Source organism: Tauraco erythrolophus, chromosome 12, assembly GCF_009769465.1.
Source record: "Tauraco erythrolophus isolate bTauEry1 chromosome 12, bTauEry1.pri, whole genome shotgun sequence".
NCBI lineage: Eukaryota > Metazoa > Chordata > Aves > Musophagiformes > Musophagidae > Tauraco > Tauraco erythrolophus.
The window spans coordinates 19,365,096-19,390,086 of record NC_141476.1 but is presented as its reverse complement, the minus strand read 5'-3'; the positions used below and the strand labels follow the sequence as shown (position 1 = coordinate 19,390,086).

Here is a 24,991-nt window from a genome sequence, read left to right as displayed (position 1 = left end):
GGCGGAACCGAGAGGCAACGCAACCTGAAACGGAGCTGCACGTGGCGGCCACTCCTCGGGAGAGGAAGGGGACCCAATCCTGCCACCCGCCCGCTGACGGGCTGGCACAGCCGCCGCAGCTCCAGGGCCTGCTGTTCCCCGCACCGACGTACCTGGGTGCCGGGGAGCAGTGGGTGCTGGTAGAGGGAGAACCTGTCCTTGCCGGCCTCCTCGGCGGTGGGGCTGATGGGCTTGGGGTCGGAGAGGGAGCGCTGCATGGTCTTGATGGGGCGCGGCAGAGTCTGCTGGCGCTGGGCTGTGTCGGCGGTGAAGTGCTTCTGCGGGGGGACGTGAGCCTTGTTGAGCCGCTCGCTGGTGGCGAAGGAGGACTCCAGGAGGCGGTGGGGGGACAGTGGGGAGACGGGCGAGTAGAGGACCTGGGGAGAGCGGGGCGGCTGGCGGGTCACCAGCTGGGAGAGGGACTCAGCCGGCAGGTGAGCCTGGTAGCCGATTTCCAGGGGATCCGGCTTCTTCTTCTCAAACTTGCCCAGGGTCGGCTGCCGGATGGCGTGAGGGTCCAGGGGGCCCGTGCTCACCATCTGAATGTTGGCAGAGTAGGGCGGGATGGTGGTGGGCACTGTCAGCTGGGGGACCACGACGCCGGGCTGGGGGGCCGGCTCCGGCTCCGTCTGGCAGGCCAGGCTCTCGCCCCGCTGCGTCTTCTCCGGGGCCGAGATGTACTTGACGATCTCCACGCGGGGGTCATGGGTGGTGATGTGGATGGAGGGGGAGACGCGGAGGAGCTGGTCCGGCTCCGTCTGCACCGAGCAGTCACTGATGGTCTGGATGCCCACGCTGGCCGTGCCACGGGCCACCCCCTCCGGCTTGCCCTCGCTGCCAGCCTCGGCATGCCGCGAGGGCCGGGAGCGCCGGCGGCGCACGGGCTGCTCCCACTCCCCGCTGTCCTCCTCATCCGTCTGCACGCTGCAGTCGGCACTGCGCCGCGCCCGCCGCCGCCGCGACAGCAGGTACCGCTCCTCACCGTCCTCCTCGTCCGTCTGCACGCTGCTGTCCGCCGTCTTCCTCGCCGCCTCCTTCTCATAGGCGTCCCGCAGCCGCGGCATCGAGTTCCTCTTCTTCATGCCCCGGCCGGGCTCCCAGGGCTCCTCGGCTTGCAGGGACATGTCCGAGGCCGAGCTGCTGAGTGGCCGCTGCGGCGCAGGGTAGCGAGGGCCGGCGGGCCCATCCGGCGGCGGCTGGCTCGGCGGGGGCCACGCTTGCCCGTTGTGCGGCAGGCCCCGCGGCACCTCGGCAGGCCCGTCGGGCGGGCGGGCGGCGGGCTCAGCGGGTGCGGGGAAGACGCTCTTCTGCCGCTTCTGCTCCTCCAGCTGCTGCTGCAACTGGTGCTGGAGCTGGTGGATGTGCTCGAGCTGCAGGCGCTGCTGGGCCAGCTGCTCCCGCTGCAGCGCCAGCTGCGCGTGCCGCTCCTCCTGTTGCTGCTGCAGCACCTGCTGCTTGATGCACTGCAGCTCCTGCAGCTCCCGCTGCACCAGCAGCTGCTCCTTCTCCCGGTGCCGCTGCAGCTCGGCGCGCTCCCGCTCCAGCTCCTCCTGCAGCCGCAGCTGCCGCAGCTTCTCCAGCTCCACGCGCTCCCGCTCCAGCTGCAGCACGTGCTCCTGCTGCTTGCGCTGCCGCTCCTCTTCCCGCTCCCGCTCCTCCCGCTGAGCCCCGTCCGCCGGCGGCTTGGGCGCCGCGGCTGCCTGCCCGCCCTCCTTGCCAGCCGCTGCTGCCGCTGGACCCTCGGCACGGGGAGCGGTCCCTGCCGGCTCCGCTCTCTGCAAGCCGCTGGCTGGGGTGGCAGGGCCTTTGGGAGCGGGACCGGCGCCCGCCGCTGCCGGCGTTGTGCTGACGGGCTTGCCCAGGTAGACGGGCGTCTCCATCAGCGAGGCTGCCGGGGCCGGCCGGCTGGGAGCTGGGTAGCGGTAAAGGCTCTGTGCCGCCAGCGGGACGCGGGGGGTGACGACTGGCAGCCTGGCCAGGCTGGCCAGCGGGACCGCCGCCACGCCGCCCGGGCCGTAGGGTCGGTAGAGCCCACGCAGCATGGGCCGCAGCACCGAGGCTGGTTGCGTGGTGATGGGCAGTGTGGAGGCGATGGGTGTGTTGATGGTGGAGTAGATCATGCCATCGGCGGCCCGCACGGTAGCGGTGGAAGGGAACATCTGCCGGACGGTGCCCAGGCGGACGCCGGGGACGTTGTACTGCGCCAGGCTGCTGAAGCCCTGCCGCCCCTCGGGGAAGGTGGGGTTGTAGGTCCCACCGGGTTTGGGGGGCGCGGGGCCCTGCTGCTGAGCTGCCAGCCCCCCCGTGCCCCCTGGCCCGGTGCCGGGGCCGTAGGGCAGCAGGTCGGGGCCGTTGGTGTGCCGGCCCCCGTACTGGTCCATGGAGTTGAGGGCGGCGCACATGCGGCTGATCTCGCGAGCTGTGGTGGCGCTGTAGTGGGCCAGGCTGGACTCCTGGAAGCTGGCCAGGTCACCTCGGGGCGAGAAGCGGTAGTCGGAGTAGATGTTGGAGACCGAGCTGTACCTCCGCATGGGGAGCGGGTGGCCCAGCAGCTCGGTCGGCTGGCGGAGGTCGGAGAAGGAGCCGTACTGCAGCCCCTGGCCCAAGTAACCCCCCTCGGCGAAGCCCACACTGTAGGAGTGCTTCATGGTGCTGAGGTCCACAGCAGCGTCGCCTGCCGGGGAGGGGAAGGGCTGATCCCCCTTCGTTGGGTAGTAGCTCATCCCGATTTCAGAGAGGTTTGTGTCCGACATGGAGGAGTAGAGACGGCCAAAGGCGCCGGTGGGGTAAAACTTTGGCTCCTCATAGAGCGCAGGCGCCGGGGCCGGCTGCTCCCGGTAGGGAAAGGTCTCTGGCAGCTCCGTCTCTCTGCTGCCGTAGAGGGCCCCGCTGGCTTTCCGGCCAGGTGCCGCAGCCTCCCCGGCTTTCTTCTCTGGCATCTTGGAAGTGGGGTTGAAAGTGCCAGTGCAGCTGCCGCCGAAGGGGAACTTGTAGACCACGTCGCAGCAGGCCACCTGGCTCTCCGGCTTCATGCCCGTGAGGTCCAGCACATTGGCTGGTGGCTCCTCCTTCAGCACTTTGGTCACCGGGCCAGTCGCTGCCTCCTCCACCTGCACCATCATCACCTGGGACTTTTTGCCACCCAAGGTGAGGAGAGGGCTCTGGTTCTTCAGCTCCACTGGCACCGCCCGGTACAGCTCCGAGCCTGGCTCAGGCGGGAAGGTCTGTGAGAGGCCGCCAACATTCTGCACCATGCCAGTCTGCGTGATGAGCATGTCCTTCTTCACCATCTGGCCTGGCACACCATACCTCGCAAACTTGGTCTGAGGGGCAGCGGCAGGCTCGGGCTTGCCACCGGCTGCCCCGCTGGCTCTGACAGCAGCCGTCTGGACACCCTGTTCCACCTGCTTTGCCTGCGCCAAGCACACCGGGCTCCCGGTCCCCTGCCCGAAGTCCACTCGGCTCTGGAAAGGGTCTCCGTAGACCACGGGCTGCTTGGACTGCGAGAGGAGCATGGGCGAGGCGATGGCCAGGCCAGCAGTGCTGGCTGCCGCGATGATGGCATGGGGCTGCTCCTGGGCGTTGAGGTTGATGATCAAGGGCTGGATGGCTGTGGACTGCCGGCTTGGGATGTGGTCCAAGGTCAGGCAGTACTTCCTGGCCTCAGTGGCCAAGGAGGTGAGATCCATGCCTTGGTCCGTTATGATGATGGGGGCGGACTTCAGCGCGGTCCGTAAGTCCACGGCGTTAGTGCTTGGCGCCTTGGGCCCTGGCTCCACCCGGGATGTGCCGGGGACGGAGGAGATGCGGCAGAGGGAGATGTTTTCTGCAGGGAGGGCTCCCCAGCCGTACAACCCCGCCATGCCATCAGTGGCTGAAGTCACAGCGGGCGCCTTCTGGCCATGCTCCTTCACTGGCTGTGCCCTGATGTAGGCGCCCGGTGGCTGCTCCGGCTCTGGCGCCTGGCTGTAGCCGTGTGCCGGCAGCTGCCGGCTCAGCCTGGTGGGCGACGAGGTGGGGGACATCGAGGAGCCAGAGCCGGCCAGCTTGGTTTGGCTGGCCGCGTCGGCCGCCAGCGTGATCAGCATGAAAGGGGCGTCCTGCGAGGAGGGCTGCCGGGCCAGGCGCGGCGAGCCCGCGCGGTGCGGCGTCTGCGTCCCCTGCGCCACCATGCCGGAAGAGGTGGCGGGGCCGGGGGTGGCGGGAGCCTCGTAGGGGAGGAGGGGGCTCTGCGTCTGCGTGGAAAACTCTGCTGTGGCCTTCGTGGCGCGGGTGGGACTCTGCGTGGGTGAGGTGGGCGAGAGTGGGGGGCTGGAGCTCTTGAAGAAGGGGTACGTCTTGGGTGGCGGGGGCTTGCCGTCACCCGCAGCCGGGAGCTTCTCCCTGGCCGTCTGCACGCTGATCTCCACGGACACCTTGCTTCTGCTTGTGTCCTCCGTCTGCGAGCCGTAGCTGACAGTGCTCTTAACCGGGCCATAGCTTCTGCTGGCCACTGATGGGGCTTCCGGAGCTGAGGAGCCATAGCTCCGCGGCGCAGTCCCGGGGCCACCTGCTGCTGCTGTTGTTGCCGTGCTGGCACCTTTGCCGTAGGCATAAGGAGCGGTGGCAGCCTTTGCCGCCGGGCCGGGTGCCGCCGGTGCACTCTGGAGCTTGGCCGGCTCTTGCCCCTCTTTTGCAAAATGCTGGGTGACCCGGACGTCGGGAACAGCCTTGCCCGTGCTGCCGTCGGAGGTGGCGAAGGAGACGGGAGCGGAGAGCTGCGTGGGGCTGGTGCCGGGGGTGAGCGGCCCGCCGTTCTGCTTCAGCAGGTCGGCGTAGGCGCTCTCGGCGTTGAGGAAGCGCTTCTCCTGGTATGCCTCCGCCTGCCCCTTCGCCTTGTCTCCCTCCTCGAGGGCCAGGTCAAAGGAGGAAGACTGGTGCATCCGGGAGATGCTCTGCGAGGTCTGCAGGATCTCCTCGTACACCGCTCCTGCCTTCGGCGAGGCGCTCGGGTAGCTGGGCTGGGAGGGGCGTGCGGGGCCGCCGTCGTAGCGGTACTCCTCGGCGTACTGGTACTCGAAGCCGTTCTGGCCCTCGGTGCCGCGGTAGCCAACCTGCTGGTAGGTGCCGCCATAGGAAACGGCCGGCTGCGCCTGCTGGACCTGCTGCTTCTGCATCATCTCCGCCTTCCTCATCATCTCCTCGTAGGCTTCCTCGGCACTCTTGAGCGGCTTGCTGGCGGGCTGGCTGGGGCCGCTCTCCCCCTTCTCCGTCGGGGAGTACAGCGACATGAATGTGGGCAGGTTGTACTCGCTGCCTGACTTGTACAGCTTGGAGGTGACGGCATCAAAGCTCTCGGCCTCCGAGTCGATGGAGGGCGAGTACTCGGAGCAGGAGGAGCGGTGCAGCTCCTCCATCTCCGCTGCCTGCCGCAGCTCCTCAGTGGGGGAGGCGTCCTCGATGGGGGAGAGGTTGCTGGGGGGGGTTTTGGAGCGCTCCCTCCTCCGCTGGGCTCTCAGCTCCTCCTTGTCGCGCTTGGTCTTGCGTGCCGTGCTCCGGATGCGCTGCTGCTCCACCTCCCGCATCTTCTCCTGCTCCCGCAGCAGCTCCTCTTCCTCCCGCATCTCCTCCTCCTCGGACGAGTCCTCAATGGTGGGCAGCAAGGGGCCGTGCGAGCGGTGGCGAGCCTTCCTCTGCTGCTTCACCTCCTCCAGCCGCTGCCGGCGGCTGGGACTGCTGTCACTGTCCTCCTCCAGCGAGGAGATGGAGGTGGGCGAGGTGCCTGAGGTGTAGCTGGGTGTCGTGGCGGGCAGGGTGGAGGAGTACTCGCCCCGGGAGCGCTCCTCGGGGGAGCCCGTCAGGCTCTCCATCTCCAGCTCGGGCTCCCGGTCCAGGCTGGCGTCCGCCTCCTGGCCCATCTCCATCTCCCGGCCATAGCCAGTCGTGCTGTTCAGCTCGATGGTCTTGAAGCGCCGCAGCCCGCCCTGGGCTGTGCTCAAGTCATCACCCTCTGCCGCCTCCAGCTCCTTCCTCTCCTCCTGGTACAGGCTGCCAGGGCCGTGCGGCAGGCGCCGCTTGGCCAATGGCGGCTCTTTGCCCTTCTCCACCTCCGCCTTCTGCCCGGCTTTGGGGATGCCGTACTTGGCGCGCCCGTAGCCTTCTTCCTCCTCCTCCTCTTCCAGGTTGTCCTCCTCCGCGCTCATCTCCAGGATTTGCCTCCGCATGAACTCCTCATCACTCGCCTCTGCCTCCCGGCCCTTGGGCCGGGGGGGCACTGGGGAGAAGCCCCCCTCACTGCTGTCCTCCACATAGTCGTGCCGCAGCTTGCTGCCGAACTCATCCGAGGACTCCGCGCTCTCCCGCCGCTCCCGCTGGTTCTCCCACTCCAATGAGTCCTCGTCCTCCTCCAGGATGTCCTCCAGCTCCTCGTCTGAGTCAAAGGCTTCGGGGGTGATGGAGAGGTACCGTGGCCGCTGCCGCTGGCGCTGCTCCTCCCGTGGCTCCGGGCCCTTGCCCTGCTCCGTGGGCTCCGGCGGGGCACCCCGGCCTTCCAGGAGGGGCCGCATGCTGCTCTCCAGCTTGGTGAGCTCGGAGGGGCTGGGGGGGCTCTGCCCGGCCAGCCCGGTGCCGCTCAGCTTTTCCTCCTCCTGCTGCACCAGGCCGGTGATCTCGCTCTGCGAGCTGGAGATGCCGTCAGACGAGTAGCCGGTGTCACTCAGGCTCTGGGGGCTGCGGGACAGGTCCGGGGGGTAAGGCTTGCTCCCATCCTGCCAGCAAGGGAGAGCACAGCATCAGGCCTGGGCAGTTCCCCCCCAAACCCTCCCCTGGGGAGCACACAGAAGGTCTGGGCAGCAGTGGGAACCAGCTCAGCACGAGGGCTGGGGGCCACCCCCTGTGTCCCCCTGCCCAAAACGGCTCCTCAGCAGTTTGCCTGCGCACTGATGGAGGCAGGTGTCGGAGCGTGCTGCGAGCAGGGGACAGCACAGTGAACGTCCCTGGGGGGACAAGCATTGCAGGACTCATAAATATATTTAAAAAACAGAGCCCTTCTAATTGCTGTTACAATTAGGCAAGCCTCCGAGCCGTGGGGAAAGCACCGGTGCTATGCCGGCTGCTGCCGGGGCAGTCGTTGGCTGGGAAAAACCATCCCAACGCAGCCAAGCTCTCCCTACCCCCAAATTGTATAGAATTTTTAAAAAGGTGGGACGAGGGGCTTGGAAAACGTCCGCCGCTGCAGCACGCGACGCTGCACAGAGTTTTCCATTTAATGACAAATTCAGCTGCCTTTATATCCTTTTGAAACAAATCCGAAGGGCAAAGACGACCTGAACTCTCGCGTTGTGCCCAAATTGAGGTCATCGCTAAGAAAGAGAAGGCAAAGACCCGTACGCTGCTACGGAGCCTGCCGAGTTCCTAGGTGGTTTGAAAACGCTGAGAGCGCAGCGTTGGAGCTCACCATTTCCCAAAAGGCCACTTCCCAAGGCAAACGGCCTCAATGACACCGTTTCTGTTCCGACTCGGAACAACCCCCTGTTTCCAAGCACGGTGGCCAGCGGAGGCATGGCTCAGTGCCGTGCCAGCCCTGGGTGTGAAGCGGTGCCCAGGGATGCTCAGAACCCTGCGAGCTCACCTCCTGCTCCTTCGCCCGTGGCGTCTCAGCGGGTGCCCGGCTCTCCTTGCTCTCCACCTCCGGTTTGGAGGTCACGCTCTTCCCCTTCGGCGCGACGCTCTCAGGAGCTCTGGAAGGTTCCGGGGCAGCTTTGGGCAGCGGCTTTTCCTCTGCCGGCACTGGAGGCTTCTTCTCTGCTGGGGCAGGGCTCGGGGTCCTGCTCTGCTCGGCAGCCCGAAGACTCCTTGCGGGCGATGGTTGCCGCTCGGGGGGTGCTGCCGGCTCGGCGGGTGCCGGCACTCTTTGCTGCGGGCCGGCGGCTGGCGGCTGGTGCCGCGGGGAGCCAGTGGGCGGTTGCTTCAGGGCAGGCAGCGGCATCGGGGCAGGGTCACCGAGGCTGCCTTCGAGCAGGCGCTGAGTTTGGCAGTTCAAGCACAGCCATTCGTTCTTCTGCAAAACAGAGAAAGGAGAAGTTCTGCTGAAACTCTGGGAGCTTCATCCCAGTAGGGACCTCACTGAGAAGTTTGGCTGATGGGACACACGGTGACGGTGCAAGGGACTCAGCTCGCCCAAACCAAATAACCAGCTTTGGAAAGGCCGAGCGGTGAGCCGGCAAGTGCCAAAACGCCGGCACGGACGGTGGAGGCACGCACACCGTGCTGGAGCCCTCCCCACTGACCCACTAGAAGAACAGACCAACCATCCAGCTTAAACCAACCCCTACCCTCGTCCAGACCTCCGTGACGTTCAGCCGGAGGGACTGTGGCTGCGATACAGGGATTTCACGCTCTCCCCCATGACACCTCCGCATCACCAGCTCTTTCCATCTCCAGTCTCGCCGGTATTTCGGTTTTAAGTGAAATTAAACAATGAAGGCAGATTACTACCATAGCTTAACACCGCTCGGGCTCCATACAGCTTCTCTCTCGCTCTGATTTGTTTTCTTCGATACAATAAAGGTTTAATAGCATAATCATAATACTTAAGGATCTTTTATTTTCCTAGGTTATCAGAAAATACTGGCTACGCAAGTATGTAAAAAATTTCCCAAAGACATTACCCAAAGTACACGCTGTGCAGGAAAAGAACAAGACAATCTTGTCGAGTGAAATTCTCAGCAAGAGCCGTCGTTTTATGGCCTGGAAAAAAGCAGCTTGCAGGTGGGGCTGTGAGCGGCAGAGAGCCCGCGGGGCTGCGGCGGGGGCTCTGCATTAAGAGATCAGAAGCACTTTTCCCCCACCAGGTCATCCAAGGGCTATTTTTACCCTCCCAGGAATGTCCAGGAATAGGGACCTGACATTTCCTTCCCTTTTGAAGTTTCATCATCTTAAATCTTTTGGGTTTTGCTGCTAACAGCCCGATATGTTCCAAGTCCTTTTTCCCAGACTCCCCTCGTGTTGATCCGTTGCTCCCAAAGCTCGAGGTGGCCAACCTTGGGGGGTGGCTGGCCCCAGAGGAGCTGTCTCGATGTGACAGAGAGGTGGTCTTGGTCTTCAGCTGCACCAGGCTGAGACCAGGGCTGCAAGCCAGCCATGTCTCCTGGGGCCACAGAGGCCATGGTCTCCATGTAGAAGATGAGGTTCTCCAAAATGACCTCAAGAAAATGGCCTAAAGGTGTGCCAGGGGAGGTTTAGGTCGGATATTAGGAAAAATTTAATCACCGAAAGGGTTGTCAAGCATTGGAACAGGCTGCCCAGGGAAGTGGTTGAGTCATCATCCCTGGAGGTATTGATAAGATGTGTAGGGTGCTCAGGGACATGGGTTAGTGGTGGACTTGGCAGTATTACGTTTATGGTTGGACTCCATGATCTTCAAGGTCTTTTCCAACCTAAATGATTCTATGATTCTATTCTACGACTCTAAAAACCACACCTACGAGACAGCAGCAGCATAACGGGCTTGGCACCTGCACCCCACATCCAGGAGTCCCCACGTTTTGACGAGACACTGGAGATCCTTTGCAGCTGGTGGTGGCGGGGAGTTGTGGGCTTCTCCATGGACACTTCTTTGCTCAGACAGCAATGTGGACCAGGAGCAGCCATCCAGCCCACGCTCCTCAGGGAGCAGCGGGGCTTGTTCTGCGGGGATGGGGCAGCCATGCAACGTCCTCCCTCCCACCTCCACCACCCTGCCACAGCCCCTGCTCTTCACATCAACATCTGAAGAATATGTTAGGGCTTCGGAGGGCCCTGAAAAAAAAATCCCTTTCAGCACAGTAATATTTAATTACTGCTTAATCAAAGAGAAAGTCTAATTAAGGGGCAAGTGCAGCCTATTGTATCTTAATGATTACATTTGTCTTCTTTTATTTCAGAACTCGCTCTCATCCCCGCGCCTCTGAATCAGATCTCCTCGCCCCGCTCCGCTGGGTAATTATTCCAGACTGCAGAAGGAAATGGGATTGCACGACACAAATTGAATCCCTGCCTCGTGGAAACGCGTGGCCTTTCATTTTTCTTTCAGGACTCCCATTTTTTCTTTGCCAAAGCTCCCTCCCTGATGCCAGCAGCGAGGGGCAGGCGCAACACAGAAGGGATGGGCTGGCTGTACCAGGGTAGAGCTCAGCTCCCCTCTTGCCCATCTCTCTCTGCCATGCCATCGTGCCAGCTCCCAGCTTGGTCCTGCAGGGTTTGGAGAAGATAAGCCCACCTTAAACAACCCAACCTGCTCCATCCAGGCCCTTAACACGCTCCCTGGATGGGGCATTGCCTGTGCTCATGATGTCCCAGCTCTGGATGAGGCGATGGGCACGGCTGCTTTTGCCCTTCTAGGGCAAAACTCAAGCCAAGATTCACCAACTCAAGCCAAGGATGACCACAGAAGGCTAACACTGGCCACCAAATGCCATCTAGAGATGCCGAGTGCCAGTCAGGTCCTATCCTAGGAGGTGGCTCTTGCGCCCATGGGGTTGCTCCTGCTCTGTCCAGTGCCCTGTCAGGACAACCACGATGGCAGGACACCCCATCAGTACACCCCTTTTGTCTCGGTTTGCCTGGGTACAGATGGATGTGCTTTGCAAAAGCAGAGGTTCAGGGTGGACATTAGGAAAAGCCCCTTTGCTGAGGCAGCGGTGCAGCCTGGGACAGTCACCATGGGGTGTCCTACCTTGGAGGAGGTTCAAGACTTTGCTGGACAAAGCCCCTTGTGTTGGTGGCTGCCCTGCTCTGCGAGGGAGGCTGGGCTGGAGAGCCCAGCAGCACCTCCCAGAGTCTATGCAGGCACAGGACATGGCTATGGTGCAAGGCAGGCATCAGCAGAGAGGAGCTGCTGGCATCATCTCACCAGGATGGAGCTTAGGGGTCCTCCAAGACCAGGGGCACAGGACTGATCCGGGCCATGGGGATGCGGTGGCTCCGCAGATCGGGCTGAGCATCCTCCCTCAGGTTCCTCCCAGCCACAGCTCTGCAGCCGTTCCTCTTGGCAGCTGCCCCAGTTTGAGCAGCCCCTCCGCCATCCTGCTCTCACAGATGTGACAGCTTGATTCTTTATGGGACCGCACCGGGGAGTGGAAAAGGGAACGATCTCCAGCAAAAATAGCGCTGCCAGAAAGATTGTGGCGCTCTACTTTGAAATGCCCCTTGTCTTTCACGGCAGGCAGGAAGGCGCTGGGTACGGAGAGTGGGCAGAAACCAGGGAAGGTCACAGGCAGAGCTGGACCTCAGCCTTCGCCAGCCATGAAAGGTGCCGGCCAAGCCCCGGGAGACACCCAAGACAAGAGACTGGCAGATATGGAGTTTGCCTTCTTTGCTGGCTTTTTTTCTGGCACCCTGGGAGGTCTCCCATCCTGGGGAGACCCTGCCAACATTCCAGCACCCTGCACTCCAGCCTGAATCCCCCTGAAACCACTGTGCTGTTACAGCCTTGGACGGCACGAAACCAAGGAAGGGATAACGGAATTTTCCCGAGCCGTGGGAGAGCCCCCGGCCTCATCAACAGCCAGCGCCGAGCTGAGCTGCCTGTACGCGTTTGCCATTGTGGTCTCACGGCGTTACCAGCTCAGGGTTTGGTTATCCCACAGCACGTCTGCTCCCCGGCAGCGGGAGCAGCTCTGGGGCAGCTCCCTCATACCTATAACTTGGCTGCGGCCAACGGGATTAAGATGCCCTGAGAAAAAAGGCAAACATTTGCCGACCGGCTGATCTGCTAACAGCTTGTAAATCCCCACCGAGATTAACGAGATCTGATGAAGATAACAATAATTAGGCTGTATTTAGTGCTTTCCGTGGCCAAAACCATTGGGTGCCCAGGAAGTCAAGGTGCCCCTCACTGGGGCAGTAAGCAGGTAAGGAGCTTACGGCAAAGGCACGGCAGCACCTGTCTGAGTCTCCGTGCTTGAAGATGGTGGAAACCACGGCCCCGATCGGGATGGGGATGGGGGCTTGCTCAACGCTGAGGTCTGCTGCCCGAGGGTGCACCGACGGGGAGCCAGGGCTGGTGAAGGCTGCGGCGTGCAGGGAAGATCGTCAGCACACGGGTAGCGCCAGCGGGGTGCAGAGCGAGCTCCAGGCGAAGGAAAACATCAATAATTAAAGAGAGGGATGAAAGCAAAGTGTGCCTGATATGCTGTCTTAAATGCAGAGGCGCTGGCAGGGCAGGGAGCACTGGGACCGGGCGGGTGGGTGGGCAGGGGGGGCAAGGGCGCCAAGGGGCTGCCCAGGCCAACCGCGTGATCGGCTTACACCCCTGAGAGGGTCCCCACCCGGACCCCTCGGGCTCCCAGCCTTCCTCGGCCCCGAACCACCGGGATTTGCAGAGGAGTTATGGGAAAAGTAGGCTTCTGGAGAGAGAACGGGACCTCCCGTGGTCATCAGGGGCAGGATGGAACCCGGGGTGCAGGGCAACCCCGGCCAGTGACCGAGAGCGAGCGGCTTTGTTCAAGGCATCACTTCCAAGCGGTAACAACGATCCCGGTTTTTAATGGTGCACCTGATGCCCAGAAATTCAGGATGCAGCCACAATTCCCGTAGGCTCCATTGCTGTGCCGATGGCTGCCTGTGCTCCCTGCCAGGGCGAAGGAGGCTTCGCAGCACCCTGGCTCACATTGGAGCCCCCCGAGCTCACCCCAGGGTGCTACATGGGGATGGGGTGCAGGGTGGGTGTGCACCGGGGGTCAGCGTGCACCAGGGTGCGCCTGGCTCCCCTCGGGCTCCGGCATGTGCTGGCAGGTGGCCACGGCCGTGCTCGCCAATCTCCACCAGGTTTTACCCTGCAATTGTTTTAATTTACTAATGGGAGACAACAAAACTGTAATTAACTAAAATAGAAGCCTTCCCGCCTGATTTTGGTCAATGTTACCGCTTGACAAGTTAATTAAATGCTGAATCCCCCAGTGCCACCGGGGTTTTTTTTAACAACGGAGCCAGCAAGCTCCAGCATCTCGGTTGCACATGAATTCCCCGTTTGGTGTCTTGGAGGTCTGAGAGCCTCGGTGGGAGCTGGCAGTGCCCAAAGCTTCCCTGGTTTGCTCCTGGCTGCCAATTCCACTGTCCCCGTCACCCTCGAGACCCTCGCTGCAACCTCTCTGGCTCCTGGGAGATGCACGGCCGTGGTCTTCCTCCCAGCACAAACCACTCCCTGCAATATCATCCCTAGGACTCTGCCCAGTTATTTATGCTCTACAGTATTACTTTACACAATCAAAACGGCATCTATTAAAATACCAGGATAAAAATCGGTACGAAATGAGATAAGCAGCATGAGGTATAAGCACCTCGCAAGCCAGATCTCATCTCCCAGCACTAAAGGCGGTGAATCTCACACGAATATTTCATTTATTTGCTGACAAGGACTGCGCAGGGCTCATCGCTGTGACAGATGGGTGCCTGGAAAATATGGAAAACACTCTGGTATCTGAATCAAGATCCAAATTAACAACAAGAACCTCATAAAATCACTTCTCGAGCACTCCTCTCAGCCCCGCTTGCAGGAAACCTCTGGTTTAGAAGGGCTCCTGCCACCCAGACCCCCTCTACGTCCCCCGCCGCAGCAGCAACAGGGGCACCTCCCTGCAGGATCCCACCTCCCAGGCTCTCAGCATCCTCCTGCTAAGAACACCAACGCTCTGTCTGTACCAGGGACAGGATTTAGCAGTTTTAAAGGAAAGGAACTGAGTCATGCTTGATCACGGGATACCAGGGCAGTGCCTGGGATGTGGCTGGTAGGTTTCTCCATCCTCCAGCTGCTCCTGTGCCCTTCCCTCCCCTCGGCAAAGACCCCCTCTCTGCCAGCAGCCTCTCCAGGAGAACCCTGGAGCTCATTCCTTCTGCTCCCTGGATGCCGCTGCCCGAGTGCTGGCTGATGTTTGCTCCACCATTCTCACAGCTGGATTCCAAATTACCTCCCTGTGGTCAGAGGCACCGCACACCTCTGCCAAACCGCTTCCACCGAGCCGCTGCCATTTCAGGAGGCGAGGGAGGAGCATGTCGCCCCATGCCAACCAACACCTCACTGGGATGCTCACCTACGGAAAGGAGGACACATGTCACGGGACTGACCACAGCACGTCCACAAAGAGCCTTTTCAACCTCATGTGCCATCAGCAAATAACCTGGTTTCACCTCCGCCCCAGCCCTTCTCACTCCCAGGAGGCTGAGGCAGTGATAGGATTTGAGACGAGGGTGAGGAAACACGCCGTGATGGCAGAAGTACCAGAGATCAGGAGGTGAGATGGAGCAGACGCAGGAGACACCTGTCAGAGAAGCTCATTGGGAAGAGACCAGAGCGGATTCAGCTGGTCCTGGTGCCAGGAGGGGACCGAGGCTGAGGCGGGTGCGGAAGCAGCAGAGGGGGACCAGGGGGACCGGCTGCGCACGGCCGGCGGTGCACACACGCGTGTTTGCGCACCGCCGCGGGACGGGGTAGAAAGAGTAGGGTGTGCTACGGCTCCAATAATGCCTTTTTTTCCCCTAAAACCGCCCTCAGAGCCCTGCTTAAGCTAGACGTGCAGCTGCCAGCACCTGCACTCGCCAAGTGCATGTACGCCTGCATACGGGTGCTGCTTCTGCAGTTTATGCGTATATGTACATCCATCTAGACCGAACAAATCTGGAAATACAGGAGGGTCGAGTGCAGCTCTCAAACACTGTTGAGCAGAGCCAGTGGAGGAGCCTCTGCCCGGCACTTGGCCATGGCAGGCAGGGTGGCAGAGCGCTGGCACTCCCCCAGCATAAAGCCATGAGGTCCCGGGATTGTCTGCTGGGAACAGCAGCGAGGGGACTGCTCACACCTCCCACTAATTGACTTCATTACCATCGACTGGGCAAGTATTAGTGCAACCCCGGCTCACAGCTCAGCCCAGCTGAAAACCACCACGGTTATTTCAATCCCTGGCTAAATATAGCGTTTGACTAAGCAACCCAGGGATGTGCTTTCCAGCATTGGCCTATTCTTATCCATTCCCATGGCCTCTCTAAGGCCGATGGAGCTGACAGTCCCTGTTTCAGATGTGCGCGATGTGTCGGTGGCCTTCACGCCGCAATAACGTGATTAGAAGCAGCGCAGGGTAATGAGCTCGCTGGGATGAGCTCTGCGTTGCCGGGCTCTTTTTCTGCCTCCCATCTGCTCCCCTCCAGCCCTCCTCCTTCCCTGCTGGGTCTGGGAACCAGCCACTGTGCTGGGAACCCTCCCCATTGGGAAAAAGAGAAGGCGGGAGAAGCCGCACGCGATGGCCGAGCACTGGGACTGCCGTTGGCTGTGCCGGGAGGGAAGGGAAGGACATGGGGCAGTGGCAGCTCCCAGCCCCGGCTCCACAGCAGCCACAGGGGAGATGCCGTGTCTTGCACCAATGCTCCCTCCGGCCAGAACTACCCCGAGAAGGGGTCCTGAAGCAGCAGCAGCGGTGTCTGCCCTACCACCCATCTTCTTTACCGGTGCTGCGGAGAGGAGAAGGCAGAGCTGGCCAACAGCTGGGTGCCGATGCGGCCATCGCAGCCCTGTTCCTGCAGCACTGGGGAGCATCCTCCTTCCTCGGCTCTCCTTTCTCCTTCCCCCTGCACGTGCCGCACGGTGGGGACTTTTTCCCCCCCCAGCTCCTGGCCACAGCTGGAATGCACCAGCCCTGCACAGCACAGCCCTGGGGTCAGAGAAACAGCCCCCGCGGCGCTGGCAGCCTCCCGCCCCGCGGTTCCGTACACCGCATTGCCTGCCGAGGATTATTCCGGCTGAAAGTCTTTGACTGATGAGCAACAGCACCAGCACCGCTCCCCTCCCTTCGCCTTCGAGGAATAGCTCTGCTCTTGCCAAGTCCAGCTTATTCCACCGCAGCAGCCGACGGCCGGCAAATGCCGCCGTGGCGGGGAAACAGCGGCGTGGGGCTCTGCGGCCACAGGAGAGCTGCCAATGTGGTTTCCACCAGCGTGGCTGCCTGCAGCTTCTCACCCGGCTGCAAACCCAGCGGCCGTGCCCCGAGGTGGGGGCATCGCCGCTGCCCTGGGCAGCCCCTCCTGCGGCACACACAGAGAACTGATGGGCTTTTTGGGGTGCTGACCTGTGGACAGGGGCATGCACCACTCTGCTCTGTCTCCTGAGCTGTCCTAGGGCTCCCAGCAAGGGTCCTTCCCAAATCTGGTTTGAGAGAGGCTAGAGGAAAAGGCCAACTCTTCCACATTATTAGGAACAATATTAGTCAAGCTTAGACTAATTTTCTGTATTGTTATTTCACTCTCAGGCCCCAAAAATTTCCCTCCACAGAGCTGGGCAAAGAGCTCTCCTCGACTGACTCGAACGCCAAGGGGCCAGTTGGACAACCTGTTTGAGTGGTCTGGCCAGCACCCCAGAATAACACCCCCCTCCCTGGCTCTGGCCTCCAGCTGGAGCACCCACGGCCAGCAGCTCCTGGCAGTGCCCAGCTCTAGAGCAGCTCAGCACCCGCATCCTTGTGCAGCCGTAGCCGCGAGTCAGGCTCCCCCAGCTCATCCCTGCCCATCTTCTACCACCTCCAAAATTAGGGCAGCTGCTGCAGCAGGAAGCACCTTCTATATTTTTGGAGCTTAAAAGGAAAAAAAAAAAAAATCTTTTCAAACGGCAAGAATGTTTCTAAGTCAAAGGACTGAAACTATTTTGCAACCAAGGGAGCATATTTCCAAACCAGCCCGATTGCGAGAGCCTGGGTGCTGTGTGGGCTGTGTGAAGGGGCTGCTAAAAAAGGGTACGCAGCTGTCCAAAATTTGGAAACCAGTGCTTCTGCAGAATATATATAGACATCCCTCCCCACTCAACATATTTCCTTCCAGTTCATTAGATAAAAAACCAACCCAATGTTTTAAAAAATCAGTGGGGTATTGAGGAGAGCACTTTGATGCTTTTGGCTTGTCCAAAAGCCACGGGACCGACTGGCAGGGCTGTGGGTGAGCACCCATCGCCCTGGGAATGGCCGGCTGAGCACTGGCATCACTGCCACCCTTCTGCACGGACACAGATGTCCAGCAACAAACCAGCTGCCATCAGGAACGGGAAGCAGAGACACCACATCCCAGCTCAGCAGCAGCGGTGGAGATGAGCGCAGTCTGGTGTGCCTCAAGATGGTGAGGAGGTGAGCCACAGAGGTCAACCAGCTCTAGCTGGGACATGGGCCATCCTCTGCTTTACTATTTGAAGAAGAGAAGAGTAGTTTTGGGGCTGGATGTGACCACCAGAAATGCCCGTCCTCGCTCAGACCCAACCAGTTCACCCACCACCTTCTGCACCAGGTCATCCCTCAGCACTTTGGATCAGCCTTAATTGCATGTGGTTGCCACCGCTGGGCAGCAGCTTTGATATTCATTTATCTCTGTTGTTATTTCCCATCTGGATGTGCTCTCTTTCTTTTCCTGGCCATTGGCTACCACCACGGGCCTTCTGCTACCTTGACCATTACCCAATGTCCCCTTCTGCAGTGAGCAGGTGGAGATGAAGCTGCCTCTGGCCTGGGACAGACTCAAGATGGAGCATCTTTTCAAAGACCTGGGAGAGACAAGGCTGAGCACCTAAGGGTGCCACTGTGGGAGGAAACGCGGTGCTGCGTAATTTAAGAAAAATGAAAATCACAAAGAGTAAGAAAAATAGGAGGAACGAGAGAGCAAGTCTGGGAGGCTGAAAGCACTTTTTGCCTTCCTTTCCACTCAACCTTGCTACTTCTCTCTGTTTTACCTTGGAGAAAGAGCTAAATTATCTACCAGCTCAGTTCCGAGAGACTGGATCCAAATGGATGAAGAATTAAGAAGATTTTCTCTTCACAACAAAATCCAGCCAACAGTATTAAAGCAGCGGAGGGTTTGGTCTGGTTTTCAGAGATTAGCTACGGCTGTCCCAAGGAAGACAAGCTCCAATTTTCCCCGTTTTCCTCCAACGTGATGTTTATAAAGCTGCCTGGATCATTCACAGCCATCACGGATCAGACTGCAACGACCATTGTTTAACCACACGGAAGAGCCGGACGCAGCTCTCGTCCTCTGCTGTGTCCCATAGACAGACCAATCGCTCCCAGTGCACCCTCCCCGCAGACCCCGCTGGCTCCCAGCTCCGGCGCTGCCGGGGACGCACCCGCTGAGAAACCACCTCTTTTCGGCAAGCCTCGCCACTGACATCCTGCCGCAGCTCTGCATCCAGCACGGACACTGCCAGCACAGGGTGGTGGAGTCTGTTTTTCCACTACTGATAAAGAAGTAATATATTGTTCATTTGTGTTTGAATCGATCCGGCCGTGCATTGTAATTTACTCCGTGATGTCATACTCCTTAACGAGATTTATCAGCCTGCCAGGCAGCCTTATCTCTAACAGTCCCCATTATCGGGATGTATTTCTCAGCCAAGGTTAAGAGCGGCAGGAGGATCTCCCAACACCGGCTGCATGACAATAATCCTGCCGTAACGCCCCGGAGACATACGTCGGGTCCGGCGGAGCCTGGTCACCACAGACCCCAACCCCCTTTGGCGTGTCGGCACCGCGGAAGTGCCAGGTGCTTCTGGTGGCCACGCAGCTATTTCGCACGTAGGTTCGATGAAATAACTGCGTCTCCGCAGGAACCGTTTGAACCCGCACGCGGAAGATTTCAAGTGTGCAGCAAAATAATGCTTGCAAAGAGAAACCTGGCAAAAGGCTGCAGGAAACAAATATAATCGTCTCTCTGTTCTTCCAACAGAGTGGAAGAAAATCCAAGAAAAGCTAAGTTTATCAGAGAAGCTTTATTTAATCAAAACCTTGTTTTTTCACAGGCACGAGTGCTGACTAAAATATCCAGCCATCCAACTAGTAATTTTCTGCAGCTGATAAGAGCAGATTCAAGCTGTCTGATTGCTCTCTTTTCGATTGCAAAGAGCCCCAAGTGTCTATCAGGCAGCAGCCACTCACTTCCAAACCAGAACAAAATCTGCGTCTTCAAGAGCTTCGCCTTCCTTCCCATTATAAGCTGTTCTGTCCCCTCATCCCCAAATCAGCCAAGCCGCAGCAAATGGGGTTTGATCCTACTTCATCATTGCGATGGATCATTTTCAAGGCACGCAGGGGAGCCATCGGTTGTACAGCTCGGAAGCTGAGGACATCGCAAACCCACGTCCTGCGGTACCTGCACAGTCATGTAACGCTTTTAAAACTTTAAAAATAATTATAATGGTTTCCCAAGAGACAACCCTCCATCGGCAGAGACCAAAAACCCCACGTGGAGGTGACTGAGGGTACTCAGGGCTCCACCGCTGACACCTACCAAATCCACCTCCCCATGGTCCTTGCTTGTTGAGTAGATGCACCACCAGAGGAGATATCTGCTAACGGTTGTCCTCAGCTCTCCCAGGCCCTGCCAGACAGCGGGAGGTCACCTCCGGGCTCTCCTGGCTGTTTAGCACTTGGAAAATAGGGCACCAAAGGCCAAGGGCTTCACCCTTAGCTTGACAGCAGCCAACGCTGAGCAGACACGAGCAGAGAGCTCAGGTAACCCATGACCCCACTGATTCCAGCCCTCCGTCTTCCTCTCTTTCTCCATCCTGTTCTGTTTCTATTTCTACAGCCCCTGCCAGAATTTTTGCCCCGAAATACACGTATTCGTAGAGAAGGGGAAGCTTTGGTTTCTGTGGGCAATGCTGTTGGACCCCATCAAGCTGCTGCTTCAGAAAAGCCCATACACCCTGTTCCAGGCTTCAAGATCGTGAGAACCTGATTTCAGCCGCGGAAATATTTTAATTAAATGAACTACCTTTATGGAATAAATCAACTGATAAGCTTGAAAAATTAACTCTCATAATCTTTCATGCTTCTGTGCAGGTCAATAAACTATTACAGTAAATTGGAAATGTTCTAGAAACACGGGTTGTTCCAAGGGAGACAAACGAGCCGTTTTACTCCCCAAATTACGCACATCAGCATCTTTCCACGCTTGTGTCTCACACAACCTCTCCCATCCCCTCGCCTGCAGCCCACGGCAAAGCTGGGGCAGCATGCCCAGCATCTCCCGCCTGCTGGGGTCCAGCTCCCAGCCCTCTTCATTGGGAGAGCGTCTCTTTCCCTGCCCTCTGCGCATCCCGTGCGATTCCAGACTCCACCCAAACGCATAAAATCTGGGCTGTAAGGGCACGTTTGGAGAACCCAGGACTTGCCCGCAGTGGGGGGTACATGTCTTGGTAGGTCCAAGATAATTTTCATCATCTTCAAGACTTATTTGAAAATTCAGCTTATTTTCTAAAATCCCCTTATTTTAACTTAACTTATTTTAAAAACAGCTGACAGCCACCCAGCTGCCACGTGGTGATGTGATGGTGACCCCGACCTGGGTGGATGTTTCCACCGGTGGTGCCAGGTCTCTCTGCAGCCGGAGGGGAGGAACCAGCTACCAGTGCTGGGGTGGAAGAGCCGAGATTTTCCATCTCAAGATTAAATGCGGCAAGAATAAAGCTAAGAAGCCAAAACAAAATGAAACAGTAAAGTCCACATAAAATGGCTACTTTAAATTTTTTTTTTTTAAATAAATCACATGAATGCTTGCTCAGTTTAAAACGTGTCTGTGAAGGCATTTCCTTCCCCAGCTGCCTTTTCTGTAGAGCCAGACAGATGCCTGTGGGACCTCGCGGCTCCCTGAAGCCACAGGAGGAACCACCTTATATAAACCCTCCAAGTAATTTAAGAAGCTCCACTTTCAGAGGCGTTCGAGGCCACTGCAGAAACCTGCTCCTCTGACAACACTTGCCTGACTTCCAGCCTGAAGAAAAACCCAGATTTGTTAAAAATATTGCTGCCTAGCTCTAGTTCGCCCTTCTTTTCCCGATGTCCTATTTGCTCTCGGCAAACAGATGACTGTTGGTCATACTTAACAGCTCCGAGTAAATCGGGAAGTTATGTAAAGCCGGGAATTTCACAGCTCCTTTGCAGACGGCGAGCCCTTTCGGTGCGGCGCGGGTGTTGGCTCCCGGCAGCTCCCGGGATGTGCCACCGCAGCCCCCTCACCCCAGCCGACGAAAGCCAGAGCGCTGGGCAGGCACTCGGCCACGCTCGTCCCAGGTGGTCCAGCTCCAGGGCCTGGATGCAGCCCCAGCAAAGACAGAGCCACGGGCAAACCCATAGTGCAGGTCCTATCCTTACACCCACGTCCAGGCTTTCGGGGTTATTCCCAACCCAATACCTTGTTTCTTTGCCAAACGAGGTTTGGGGTTTTTTTTTTGAGAATATTTGTTCTCTGAGTCAACCAAACTGATGCTTTTCTGCTTCAATGGGCTTGGGAACCAGGTGCTCTCTGTGCTCCAAGCAATTAAAAATATCCTAACAAAAAATAAAACAAATGAAAACTGGAGTCAGATCTGAGAGCGCCTGCTAGTTATCTCCCAGTCACGGAATAAATAATGGCCAAAAGCTTCTAGCTGTGGCATGGGAAAACGCGAAGCATTCAGGGATGCAATGTGAAGATCTCGAAGCAGATCTCGAAATTAAAAGCATCCTCTTATCGCTCCCAAAAGTGTCTCCATTTTCCCCAAATCCTCCCTCCGGGTTCCGGTGTTTTGTTGGACTCTTTGCTTCAAGTAACCCAGGGTGATGAGGTCTCCGGGCTAACTCTGCAAAATGTCTTCTCCACACTTCCCAATCTCACCTTTCTTCTTGGTTTTGTGTTGTGGGAAACACAAAAGCTGATGCAGGACCTTGCTCTGCTGCGGGGCACCAAGAGTCTCCCATCCCTCCTTGTCCTGGGCAGTCATCGGGTGCTAAGAGGCTCTCAGCAAACCTACCTTCAAGATGTTTCATCATGTCAAGGAAGAGGGTGGTGAAGGTGGTCCTGTGTCCCTTCCACCACAGTGACTCCTCCACAAGGAGATCACAGGAGAGGACACCAAAGGACAAGAGAAGTGTGAAGGACTTGGGCCGTTCTCCATACACTTCAGGTCTCTTAACATAGGGTTCATTTTACTCAACCGTCTAAAACTTGGGCAGCCAGTCTCTGCGAGTCACCATCTGCCCCAGGTGTGAGACGAGCATCTCCAGGTGGGAAGCTGAGACCCTGGCAAGGAGTCACCCTCAGTGGATCCTGCTCTCTCCCATGGGAGAGAAACCTGAAACCGGAGGGGCCAAAGCCCACCCTCAGCAGCAGCAGCTTCCCCTCAGCCACGGCAGAAGGTGCCCAGTGCAGGGTCCCTCCGTGCCGAGCCGGCGCCGGGTGCGTGGGGCTCGGGGAGCGGAGCAGAGCACAGCACACCCCGTCTGCAGCACGCTGCCTTATTTTAGCAGGCGGAGCAGATGGAGGTGGGAAGATGAGGAGGCAAAGGCAGAAGCAAAGAGGAGGCTTTGGAAATAAAGCCCTGTGCTCTGCCGCAGGGGCTTGGGGCGTTCTGACAGCGGTAGCCGCGGTGAAGGGGCTTCAAGGCAGCGCAGGGGTTCGCTGGTTGTGGGCAGAGAGCCCTGGAGAGCTGGGACGGGGAGAAGGTTGCCCTGGTTCCCAAACACTGCTTGGCAGGGACAGCTGGCATGGGCTCAGCACGGCCCTGGCCAGGCACAGACAGAACCGAAATAATCCTCAGCGAAGGGCGGCAGAGCCCTTGCAGAGGCTTTCAGCCCTCGCGAGAAGATGCGTCAGCTCCACCGCCTCTTGCCTGCGGGGAGCCAGGACCGTTCCCTTCCCCGACGCCACCGCGGGTTTCTGCACAGCTGAGCTTCAACGTCTTCTCAGGACCTTCCCACCTGCGACGCGGGGGATGCTCGGGGGAGTGCCCCGTGTTCTCCTCCCCTCTGATCCCCTGCAGATCTGGGACCCCAGGGAACGTTGAGAAGACGGTTTATCCACCACCTGCCCTGTGACACCTCCCGGCGCAGCCCCATGCCCACCAGCACAGCATCCTTGGCCTCCAGAGACCGTACCCCCAGCCCGGACAGCAGGATGCTCGGGGAGACAATGCCAAAGGCTTGGCGAGGTGGATGCCATCCATGCGGGACCTGACAAGAGCCGTGAAGCCTGAGCCACCCTGCTGTCCCCTTCGTCGGGTTCCACATTCACCACACCAGTGGGACAAAGCACCGCAGGGCGGGGAGCCCCCCATAACCACACCGAGTGCCCCCGGATCTCTGCCTCCGCCTTACCCTCCGACAGAGAAAATGTAACTCCAGCGGCTGCACCTTTAAAATTGCTTCTCTTCCAAATGCCCTGGAATAGTTGCTTAAGTTGCAAGGTGTTACCTGGGGCTTTCACATCAGGTTCTTCATTAGCTGAAACTATTTGCTTTGTCGGGGAATCATTTCCAGGAGCTCCTAAACAGTTTTTAATATCAGCTCTAGGAACAGCCTCAGAAGGGGAAAGCATTTTTCCCTTGGAAAACGGATTTCCTCTCAACAGGTTGAAAGCAGCCCTGAGGAGAAGGACTTGGGGGTGCTGGTTGATGAGAAGCTCAACACGAGCCGGCAATGTGCGCTGGCAGCCCAGAAAGCCAACCGTATCCTGGGCTGCATCCAAAGCAGCGTGGGCAGCAGGTCGAGGGAGGTGATTCTGCCCCTCTGCTCTGCTCTCGTGAGACTCCACCTGCAGTGCTGCGTTCAGCTCTGGGACCCTCAACATAACAAGGACATGGAGCTGTTGGAGCAGGTCCAGAGGAGGCCACGAAGATGATCCGAGGGCTGGAGCACCTCTCCTATGAAGACAGGCTGAGAGAGTTGAGGGTGTTCAGCGTGGAGAAGAAGGCGGCTCTGGGGAGATCTTATAGCAGCTTTCTAGTACCTAAAGGGGCTACAGGAAAGCTGGAGAGGGACTGGAGTGGGTAGTGATAGGACAAGGGGAAATGGCTTTAAACTGAAAGAGGGCAGATTTAGATTTGATATAAGGAAGAAATTTTTACAATGTGGGTGGTGAGGCACTGGAACAGGTTGCCCAGAGAAGTTGTAGATGCTCCATCCCTGGAAGTGTTCAAGGCCAGGCTGGATGAGGCTTTGAGCAACCTGGTGTAGTGGAGGGTGTCCCTGGCCATGGCAGGGGGGTTGGAACTAGATGACCTTTAAGGTCTCTTCCAACCCAAACCATTCTACAATTCTATGATTCCTAGAATCTGCCCTCCCCCAGCAAATTTCTTTCCACCACAAAGACATTGGGCAATTTTTAACTCCGAGTTCCATGTTCCCTTCAGCCAGTGCAGGAGGCTCCCCAGGCTGAGCTCTGCAAGCTGCTGTTTCCCTATTTTCCGAAGCAGAGGCAGGGGACACATTTGCCCTCGGCTCCCTGGGAATGCCAGGTTCCCACTGCGGACAGGCGCTCGTGGAGGAAGAGGGACCGTCTTTGGCCGTGACCACGCTGGAAAGAGCAGGCAACTTTGGGTTCCACCAGGGATGTAACCCCATCTCTTACCGACCCAAAAGGAGGACTTTTTGACGCACAGAGAAGGTGACAGCGTTCCCTTCAACTGGTTGCTTACTCATAATTGCTCGTTCTCCGTACTTTCTAGATCTCGATTCTCTAGGTCCAGTTTCAAGCAACGTATTTAGAAACTCTGGGCAAAGTACAAAATAATAAGTAATTTTGGATGCCCTTTTCCGAGGGGGGCAGGCACATCAGCACTGACCTATGGAAGAGAAGGAGCTTCCTGAGGGTACAGCAAAGCCGTGGCTACACGCCCTCTTTCATCTTTCATTTTGTGTCCCATTTCTCACCCAGTTTCTTACACCAGGCTGGGATCACCATTAAATTTTGGGGGATTTTAAATTAAAATTAATTGGGTGGCAGAGCAGCCACGCCAATGCCCCACGCAGGCAGCACCCTGCCCCATTGTCACCCCCGATGCTGGACGTGACTGGCCCCGAACAGATATGCAGGGTGGGGACACGGGACAGGGAAAGGTGCCGGCATTCCCCTCCGCACCTGCGCTGCGGGGATGGAGACAGTTCCCAGCTGGATTAGGGAGAAAAGGATAACAGGGTAAAATCAAGGAACTCCAGGA

At 58.6% G+C, this 24,991-nt stretch overlaps 1 protein-coding gene across 2 annotated transcripts in view; it reads right to left on the bottom strand.

Annotated features, from left to right (window-relative positions):
* The window catches only part of BSN (bassoon presynaptic cytomatrix protein), an 89,579-nt gene that overhangs the window by 4,511 nt on the left and 60,077 nt on the right, over positions 1–24,991 (bottom strand). For both annotated transcript variants that reach the window (XM_086618982.1, XM_086618983.1), the window contains exons 4-5: positions 7,649–8,077; positions 153–6,785 (exon numbers count right to left, since the gene is read on the bottom strand). In XM_086618982.1, coding sequence (XP_086475108.1) covers positions 153–6,785; positions 7,649–8,077 — 7,062 coding nt within the window. The remainder of the gene's footprint in view (positions 1–152; positions 6,786–7,648; positions 8,078–24,991) is intronic.